Source organism: Cimex lectularius, unplaced genomic scaffold (assembly GCF_000648675.2).
Source record: "Cimex lectularius strain Harlan isolate CLEC.00 unplaced genomic scaffold, Clec_2.1 scaffold143, whole genome shotgun sequence".
NCBI lineage: Eukaryota > Metazoa > Arthropoda > Insecta > Hemiptera > Cimicidae > Cimex > Cimex lectularius.
The window spans coordinates 133,393-143,730 of NW_019392714.1; the positions used below are offsets into that span (position 1 = coordinate 133,393).

The window sequence follows — 10,338 nt, forward strand, 5'->3', positions numbered from 1 at the left end:
ATTTATCATTGTGCCTAAGAGACAAATTATTATATTCTCCCCTTTAAAAATATTTATCCTCTAAAACACGAGAAAAAATTAATTGTTTAAATGTTATAAATCAGTAAATATGATTCAAATGTTTCCTTCTTGTAGCTCAAAATAATAAAACTTCTCAATTATTTTACTTGTTTTTTCATTAAATAATACGACTTTTATTAATTAATTTTGTTTTAATGAAATAATAAATTAACCGGTTAAATACCGGTGACGACAGTAACATAACGTAACGTTGGCATCACATGCCTTTTTCATAAACATTTTCAAATGTAAAAAGATAGGTTAGACTTTTGTAAACATACATAGAACCGAAATATCTATGCTGAAACCGCTTTGTTTGGAAGATCCACGAGGGAATACTGATAATAAATTTTAATAAAACTATAATATAGGTTTGTCCCACTTCCCATTTGATTTTCTCTATTAATACACCGTATATAATTTTATTTTTTTTTTATTTTAGAATTTGGTATTTCCATTTTGTTTTGAGTGTTTGAATGTTTTCTTGGATTTAAAATTTCAATCTGTTGGGTTTACTTTTGTACTGGAGAATTTGTGGCGGTTTTGGTGATTGCCGTTTTCTTCTTATTTTTTATTTTATTACTTTTATAATTTTAATTTTTTGTTTTGGTCCCGTGCGGTCAGTTAATTAATGAACAATTAGCTTGGAGATCGTTTTCATCAGAGAGGTAGTCATGTTTTCGATCTGCAAATTGACCCACCCAGCGACAGGGATCGAACATGCGATCACTTGTTACTTTTTTAACCGGATAGAAAAGTCGCTCGTTGTCGCCGGGGCCAATGTTATCCGTGTATTCCGTTTCATGCCTGAAATTGATATTCACAAAAGGCATACGTACACAGGTGAAATTGATTGATGTTAGTAGCCAGACTTAAGTTGTTATTTTCTTGTTTGTTTTTTCAGAAAAAAATCCACCAAAAATGAGGCTGGAATGTGTCGCTTCGTACACACTGTTTGGCAACGTCATGTCCATGCAGTGTGTCAGTTTTATCGGTTCACAAAGGGATTCGTTGCTACTTAGTTTTAAAGATGCTAAATTGAGTGTCGTAGAGTACGATCTAGACACAAATTCTTTGCACACAGTTTCTTTGCATTATTTTGAAGAAGAAGAAATGCAGGTAATTTATTCTGCTTAGGGCATACATGCTTGTAAGGCAATGGTGATTTTACAATCTCAAATCATTTTAGATTAAAAAAAAATTAATTTATTTAAAACAGCTAATAATTATATCACTTTTGCATCCCACTGAAATTTATCAGTAAACCTTCTATTGTTAATCCTCAGTTAAATAGAGTCTGACTTCTAGTATTAGAAAAACAAAATAACAAAACATCAAACTTGTAGTTAGTGTAAGACATGAGAACATTAAATGTATTCTGATTTGTGGACCGACAAGGCAAGACAATGTTAAATGGAGTCTGATTTATAGTATAGAAAAGTATACATCAACCATCAAATAAGATATGGAAAAAGTCTCGTATATCAAAGTTTTAACATTTTACAGATTAACAATAGTTGATGTAAATAGCATACCACATAACATCAAAAGAAGGTGGCTTTTAAATTTGGAAGTACCTGAACAAAAGGAAGCATAAAAGAAGAAGAGTTGGTGGAGCTTGATCATGAAAATCTGTCTCAAGATACCAGCTTGTTAAACATAACTCCAGGAAATGTTTTTCTTTACTCAGATGATTTTAGTTCCATTGATTAATAAAACAATCAATTCTTCTATGACCTCATGTTTGATGTTTTTCTAATACTTCAAACCATAGCTCTGTTTTCAACTGAGGAGAACAGATGATAGTACATGCACTAGAAGCTATAATGTCATTTTGCCTTATTTTATTATGATTATAGAATAAATTCAAGTGTATTGATTAATGATCGTTTTCTAGGGAGGATGGACACAACATTACAGCATACCAATCGTGAGAGTTGATCCTGAGGGGCGTTGTGCGGTGATGTTGATATATGGGAGAAAGCTGGTAGTCTTGCCATTCAGGAGGGAAAATCCTATTGAAGACCCTTCGGTGACCAATTTAGACCCGACGCCAACCCCAGTACAAAACCGTCCTCCTGTCCTCACATCTTACACTATTGTATTGAAAGAAATAGAAGAAAAAATGGAAAATATATTGGATGTGCAATTTTTGCATGGCTATAATGAGCCCACCCTTCTCATACTGTTTGAACCAATGCAGACCTTTCCAGGGTAAGGAATTTAAAAAAATCGTTTAATTATTTTAGGCTCATTTTTGGGCGCTGCGGTAGCCGAGTGTTTGGCATGATAGACTCTCGGCTCATAGACCCTGTCGTCGTGGGTTCGATTCCCACCATTGCCCCTGTTTTTTCTCCATGCTTCTCTTCCCTCCAACATTATATATATATATATATATATGTAAAAACTAATAATTAAAAAATTAATTTAAAAAAAGATCATTTTTTGTTTCAAAATTCAAATATTAAGACTGCAAATTTAGACAGTAGTTATTTTCTTTATTTGTTGAAACAATCACAAAGCAAATTTTTTGTTTAAAAAAATTTAACTAAAAACAAACAAATGAATTTTAGTTATTAATTAATTTTAGTTAAATTAATTTTAATAATTTGGTATTATAAATTCATAATGGGATCGGTTTTTCTCCAAAAATGAAATGTCAAGCTTAAATAAATTTTATGTGAAATATTACATGAAAGTGTGACATAATGTCAAAAAAGTCCCACAGGATAAAAATAAGGGTTCTTTTATATTTAATTATTTTGTCGGTCTGAATTATTAAATTATGGTGTAAGATTTTTTTCAAATGTATTTTTATAGGAGAATTGCTGTTAGAAGAGACACATGTTGTATGGTTGCGATTTCTTTAAATATGGACCAAAAGGTACATCCTGTGATTTGGTCTGTGAACAATCTACCCATGGATTGTTTTAGCTTGGTACCCGTGGCTAAACCTTTGGCTGGCACATTGGTTTTATCCCACAATGCGTTAATTTACTTGAACCAAAGCGTTCCGCCATATGGAGTAAGTCTTAATTCAATCACTGAAGTCAGCACCGGATTCCCTTTAAGTAAGTGTGTTTGTGTTCAATTTTAATTATTACTTTCATACTGATGCCAATAATCTTACAGAGGTACAAGATGGTGTAAAGATCTCTTTGGAAGGAGCCCAAGTTTGTTTTCTCAGCCACGATAGACTTGTTATGTCTCTCAAGGGAGGAGAATTATACGTATTGACACTTCATGCCGATAGTATGAGGAGTGTGCGTAGTTTTCATTTTCAGAAAGCTGCAGCCAGCGTCTTAACAACTTCTGTAAAAAAAAAAATTATTCATGACTAAATAATTCTTGCAAAATTTATCAAATTCTCACTGGATTGTTTGTTTTAGATGTGCCTGTGTGAAGATAAGTTTTTATTTTTGGGATCGAGACTTGGGAATTCACTTTTATTGAGACTAACTGAGAAAGAATATTCTTCAGATGTAAAACCAGTCATTCCTGTTATAGATTTGTGCCAACCTCCTCCTGTCAAAAAGAAAAGACTTGATACATTAGGTTATTTTTTGTTTATTGTAATTACACTAACAAGCAACAACATATACTATTAAAACTACCTGTATGTGTGAAAGAACCTGAAGTGCAGTATGAGCTCTTACGCATAACTCATAAATATTTAAAGTCAGGAAAGCAGCTGATCTTATTAGGACCTTGTTCAAAATGCCATGTCATTCCAAGCCTTTTTCCAAAAATTCCAAAAAGCTCAAAATACTGTCAATTTCTCTTTTTCATAAGTCTTAACCCTTCATGGCTAACTGGAATGATGTGTGTTATAGTCTGAACAGTAACTATTTCTGCAACCAATGTTCTTTGGCAAACTAAAAGCATAAAATTCTATGTGTCGTGGTCATTTTTAATCCTCTGGGTGAAAATCCTTTTAACTCACTTACCAGCCGTTATCCTGGTTTTAACCAAATCATTTATGGTGTATACTCTAGAGAAGGCTCAGAACTCATATAGCATTTTCTAAGATATGTAATTTAAAAAGAAGGAGTTAATTTCATGCAAAATTTCCTTGTTTTTCTCCATATAGGGGATTGCATGGCAACTGATGTAACTGAAATTCGAGATGAGGATGAATTAGAGGTGTATGGGAATGAAGTGCAAACATCAGTCCAAATATGTTCTTATTCTTTTGAAGTATGTAATTTTTTCCCTGTAAAAATTAAGGTGTATTATTATTATTATTATTTCATTTATTTTTTTAATAGGTTTGTGACAGTTTACTGAATATTGGCCCTTGCGGAAATGTTTCAATGGGCGAACCGGCATTTCTCTCTGAAGAATTTACGAACAGTCCAAATCCAGACATAGAACTAGTCACTAGTTCAGGTTACGGAAAAAATGGTGCTTTATGTGTTCTTCAACGTTCTATAAGACCTCAGGTTGTATAAAATAGCAGCACATCATTTATTTCATGGATTGAAACAAGTTTTATTAAATTTAATTTACAGGTAGCCACAACATTTGAACTCCCTGGCTGCATCAATATGTGGACTGTAATAGGAAGTAAGCATGAGGTACTCGGGGAAAATCAGGAATTGACTCATGCATTCATGATTTTAACTCAACGTGATGCTACTATGGTATGTAATTAATAATTATAAACAATATTTTTTTAAACTCATATTAAAAATGCAGTAAATACTTTATAGATATTACAAACTGGCCGTGAAATTAACGAATTGGATCATTCAGGATTCAACACTCATGGACCGACAATATTTGCTGGAAATGTTGGGAATAATAAATACATTGTTCAGGTTAGTTAATTTATTATATAACTTCGCTGATACCCGCAGCACGTTTTGAACCTGTCGTTGTTCTCTTTTTGGTGAAATACTGGAACGTCTCAGCAAAATGGTGGTTGTTGACTGGGTACACAGACACATAGGTGTGGAGGGTAATGAAAAGGCCTCGATGTGTTCCACCTAATTGAAGGTTGCAACTCCTTGGGTCTATATAGAGAGGGTGTAGGAATGCCACCCAATGAGAATTTTGCTTGAGCACAGTCACAAGTATATGGGTCCCCTGTTTTAATTCGTGGAGGAAACTGGGTTGTTTAACTGTATGTAGTGCTGATATTGTTGTGTACCTTGTGTGTGTTGAGAATGAATGTAACTATTAGCATGAATGCGTTGGAGGATTGTTGAGTGCTCCACCACCCTACTTGAGTGAATTGTATTTAAATAAGAAAGAAATTATGTAAGAGTTAGTGAAAGTGTGAATGAGTTTGGATTTAAGAACTGATTGTTTGAGGTTGAATTAACCTATCTGTGGATAGCCCTTGGCGCCCAGACATTTAAGACCGAGGTGGACCATTACCAGACATTCAACCTGGAATGCCATTACCAAGGGTGAGTGATTCTCGATGCCTACCAGTAATTTATTGAAAATTACAAAAGCTGAAATTACCGGTGGACTGTGAAAAGTGATAGGCTCAACTCTGTGCACAGATTTGGCTGTGTATCAATTTGGATATAATCAATAAATCATTATATTATTAAAATAAAGTTTCACTGTAAAAATCACAAATTTGGAATATGTTTCATTTAGGTATCAACAATGGGGGTCAGGCTTCTTCACGGTAGTGAACAAATCCAACATCTTCCCATTGATTTGGGTTCCCCTCTTGTCACAGCTTCTGCATCCGATCCTTACATCCTCTGCCTCTCGGGAGACGGCCAGTTGATCTTGCTGACATTGAAAGAACAACGTAACACTGGAAGGCTAGTCATTTCTAAACCAAAAATTCAACTGGTAATGCAATTAAATTTAAACTGTAACAAATGGTTTATTGTATACTTTGTATATTGTTCCTTTAGAGACCACAAATCACAAATATATGCGTTTATCGAGATATCAGTGGAATGTTTACAATGACAGCAGAAGAACTTGAATCAGAAGTCTATACACTTCCGTCTTCTTTTGTTATAGATAATGTAAAAACGTAAGCAAAATTACATATTTAACTTTTTCAATTTGTTGATTTGTGTGTTGATAAATTTAAAAATATTCAGGGAGAGTATTGATGATGAAGAGGAATTATTGTATGGTGAATCAAGTGCATTAAACATAAAAAAAGAACAGAACCCTTTACCTTATACAAACAATATTCCACCCAGTCGAAAACCAGCTTGGTTTGTATTTATTCTTTACACTTAAATCTTTTTAATGAAATTTTCAAATAAAATCTAAAAATATCTCAAGGTGGCGGAGACATCTTCAAGAGATGAAAGTGTCATATTGGACACTGTTAACAAGAGACAATGGCCATTTGGAAATTTACTCTCTTCCAGACTTAAAGTTGAGCTACCTTGTGGCAAATGTCAGTTTAGCACATGGCATTCTTGCTGATAGTTTGGCTGCACCGCCCACTTTAGCACAAACAAATTCTGATAACGGTGCGTTCATTATTTTAAGGTTGGAATCTTTAAACTGAACTACTGTTTGTATTTTAGCGCACGCCTTTACTGAACCAGCTATCAAAGAAATATTGCTCGTCGGACTTGGACACAATGGAAGCAAGCCGCTTTTGTTCATTAGGCTTGAAAACGAAGTTTTGATATATCAGGCTTATTCTTACGCCCATGTTAGCTTAAATCTAAAATTCTCAAAAATAGGAACTTTACTTGTGAAAGATGTTCTAAGGTACAATACAATTATTGCTTTTAATTAAATATATATTTTTCTAATTATAAATGTTTAATTTATATAGGGCTGACAAAGATGATGATCCTGATGATGTGAGGGTAAATCAATTACGATTCTTCAGTAACATTTCTGGTTACTGTGGAGTAAGTCTTTTCCCCTTCTTTTTGCTTTTTTAAAATTTTACTCATAGATATTTTGTAATTATTTAAAAACAATTTCATTATATAGAAACTAGGGTTTAATTTTAGTTAATATTATTATTCACAAATTGTGAGATGCAGTCTGGTGTGATGTAGGTTTCTGAAAAACATTTTATTTTAGAAAAACATTAATATTATTTGTTGTTATAAAACATTATTGATGCCTGAGAGAGGTTAAACATGTAGTTTTATCATCTCTGATCACCCTGCTGTGCATATTCTTGCTATTTTTAAAAGTCTGTCAGGGGTTTTTGAAAAGGAAAGATTACAAAGCAGCATACAAGCTAGTTTATACGATGTGCTAAGAGTTTTGACTCCATCACTTGATCTCTTTAAATAATATTTTGGATCTTGCAGGTGTTTGTTTGTGGTAACAATCCTTATTGGGTTTTCTTAACGGCTCGTGGCGAATTGAGGACACATCCTATGTACATAGACGGACCTGTTATGTGCTTTGCAGCATTTCACAATATCAACTGTCCTCAGGGGTTCCTTTATTTCAACAATAAGGTATTTCACATTGTACTTTGAATTTAAATGATAAATAAGACATGTATACATTATTTTAAGGCTGAACTGAGAATATGTGTGCTGCCGACTCACTTATCTTACGATGCTGCTTGGCCAGTTAGAAAGGTCCCTTTAAGATGTACCGTACATTTTGTGACGTACCATTTAGAAAGTAAAACATATTGTATTGTAACAAGTGTAGCAGAGCCGACAAAGGAATATTATAAATTCAATGGTGAAGACAAGGTGAAATTATATCATTTGTTATTTTCACTGCGTGAATTAGTTTTTTATTAATTGTTTTTCTTCATAGGAACTGGCTGTAGAAGATAAAGATGATAGATTTCCCTTCCCACTTGCAGAGAAATTCAGTATTTCTTTATTTTCTCCAGTTTCTTGGGAAGTACGTGCAATTATCATTTTACTTATGATTGCATAAAATGAGTTTGCCTTTTTTTTAAACAAATTTCAAACAATTATTTCAGATAATTCCAAATACAAGAATGGAATTAGATGACTGGGAACATGTCACATGTTTAAAAAATGTGAGCCTTGCATACGAGGGTACAAGGAGTGGTCTAAAAGGGTACATATCCGTCGGTACAAATTATAATTATAGTGAAGACATAACAAGTCGTGGGAGGGTTTGTATTTGTTTTTTCTTCTCTTCTTTCGACATATTGTACTATTAATGACATTGATGTAGATCTGGCTCTTCGACATTATTGATGTTGTCCCTGAACCTGGACAACCATTAACGAAAAATAGAATAAAAATGGTCTATAATAAAGATCAAAAGGGGCCTATAACTGCTATTACTCACGTTCTAGGATTCTTAGTTTCGGCTGTTGGGCAAAAGGTATTATATTAGAAAATATAATAACTACACATGTTATTTGTTTAATTATTATTATTATTTTAGATTTATATTTGGCAATTAAAGGATAATGATTTGGTTGGGGTGGCTTTTATTGACACCCAAGTTTATATTCACCAAATTCTCAGCATTAAATCACTGATTCTTGTAGCAGACATATATAAATCTATTACTCTTCTTCGCTTTCAAGAAGAATATAGAACACTTTCGCTAGTTAGCAGGGTATTATTTGTGTTGTACCAGATTATCAGGTTTGTTGTACTAAATCAAACTTTTCTCATAGGATTTCCGTGCAACTGAAGCTTATGCCATTGACTTTCTCATTGATAACACCCATCTGGGCTTCCTTGTTACTGACAGGGAGAAAAATATTGTCCTGTATATGTATCAGCCTGAAGCACGTGAAAGTTTTGGAGGTTAGTATGTTGTAGAATGAACCAAATTGCACAATTTGTATGTTGGATAACTTGTATGGGTTAAGTACTTTTCTTACTTTTTAATTTATCTGGTGTATACCGTTTAATTTTACAAACAAATGATATTTTTAACAGTTCCACTCATTATCTTTAAAAAATTGTAGGTCAGAAGCTAATAAGAAAAGGTGATTTTCATGTTGGACAACACATAAATACATTTTTCAGAATAAAATGTAGAACAAGCGAAATTGAACAAGAAAAGAAACACTTGGCTGGTGTTGATAAAAGACATGTGACAGTATTTGGTATGTATTGGATTTTCATATATGTTAAATGAAAAATTAATTTTTCATATATAAATATTCATTTTTAAAGCTACATTGGATGGAGCAATGGGTTATTTACTACCGCTACCTGAGAAGACTTATAGAAGGCTACTTATGTTGCAAAATCTTCTGATAACATATGTGCCACATATTGCTGGCCTTAACCCAAAAGCATACCGGTAAGTCAAACTTAGATACAACTTAATGTACTCACATTTTTTAATGGATTTTTAAATTACTATTTGAAACTTAACATTTCCAGACAGTATAAAAGTTCAAACAAACTTCTTGGCAATGTTGCGAGAGGGATTATTGATGGAGAATTGGTCTGGATCTACATCTCCCTTTCCATTCCAGAACGTCATGAGATAGCGAAAAAGATAGGTACAAAAGTGGATGAACTTCTTGAAGACATGCTGGATCTTGAAATGTTAACTGCTAGTTTTTAATTTTTATAATTCATAATATTTTACAATTTTGTACGGTCACTGTAAATAATTTTTTTTATTATAATCAGAATTTTGTAAATAAAAATGAATTGCAAATTTTGTTTCTTGCCTTGTAAATATATTGGTAAATTGAATAAAATAAGAAGTAGGATTGTAATTGTTAAAACGAAAGACAATTTGTTTTATTTATTTTCTTAATCATAGATTATTAATTGATGATAAATAAATGATAGATTGTGATAAGTGAGGTTCCATTTTTTAACATTTAATGAGCTTAACCATAGAATGATGGTAATACAGATTATTTAATTCTTTTTGATCCTCCTGGTAAGTAAAACAATTACCACTGAACATGGTGGAATATTGAAACACATCTGTCAGTCCAACACATCGAAAATGACCAAATTACAGTTTCATCACTGTACAGGACCTTATTAATACAGGTATTAATATAAGATTAGAGAAAAAAAATCCCACAAGTCAAAAATAGATAATAAACCTGAAGAATATTAAAGAGGTAAAATGTTATGGATATTAATGTGGGTATTTTTGCTTTTGGTTCGACACAACCAAAGAAGTTGAAAACTGAAATTGAGGAGAAATAAATCCTTTTCATTTAGGGATTAAATAAGCATTGTAAAAAACAATATAGACCAAAACATGTAAATATTCCAGCTAATTAATCCTATAATTGAAAAACGGTATTACTTTGTCGCCAAACCAATAATACATAAGGCATTAGTACGTCATGATTCATAAACCGTGAGCCAGTGCTGTTAAGATATGTCA

At 32.7% G+C, this 10,338-nt stretch overlaps 1 protein-coding gene and 1 long non-coding RNA gene across 4 annotated transcripts; one reads left to right on the top strand and one right to left on the bottom strand.

The window, feature by feature from the left end:
- The first annotated feature begins 322 nt into the window (after window positions 1–322).
- Window positions 323–9,612, top strand: LOC106672821 (cleavage and polyadenylation specificity factor subunit 1). 3 transcript variants are annotated; one of them, XM_014404554.2, is made up of 28 exons: window positions 323–431; window positions 503–606; window positions 685–903; window positions 965–1,179; window positions 1,958–2,274; window positions 2,881–3,131; window positions 3,193–3,374; window positions 3,450–3,615; window positions 4,151–4,257; window positions 4,329–4,502; window positions 4,572–4,703; window positions 4,773–4,880; window positions 5,674–5,877; window positions 5,943–6,067; window positions 6,138–6,257; window positions 6,328–6,521; window positions 6,579–6,768; window positions 6,836–6,914; window positions 7,329–7,481; window positions 7,542–7,727; window positions 7,795–7,884; window positions 7,967–8,125; window positions 8,188–8,340; window positions 8,404–8,580; window positions 8,642–8,774; window positions 8,939–9,079; window positions 9,150–9,279; window positions 9,363–9,612. In XM_014404554.2, the coding sequence occupies exons 3-28, from the start codon at window positions 735–737 to the stop codon at window positions 9,547–9,549; spliced, it is 4,242 nt and encodes a 1,413-aa protein (XP_014260040.1). In that variant the 5' UTR covers window positions 323–431; window positions 503–606; window positions 685–734; the 3' UTR covers window positions 9,550–9,612. The 3 variants fall into 3 exon arrangements, with proteins under 3 accessions (XP_014260040.1, XP_014260039.1, XP_014260041.1); XM_014404553.2 differs by having other exon boundaries at window positions 503–903; XM_014404555.2 differs by lacking the exon at window positions 503–606.
- LOC106672822 lies at window positions 3,282–4,175 on the bottom strand. Its single transcript, XR_001341308.2, has 4 exons — window positions 4,008–4,175; window positions 3,675–3,935; window positions 3,433–3,585; window positions 3,282–3,372 (listed from the first exon to the last, which is right to left on the bottom strand). It is a non-coding gene; the product is annotated as an uncharacterized LOC106672822 (long non-coding RNA).
- Window positions 9,613–10,338: the final 726 nt, after the last annotated feature.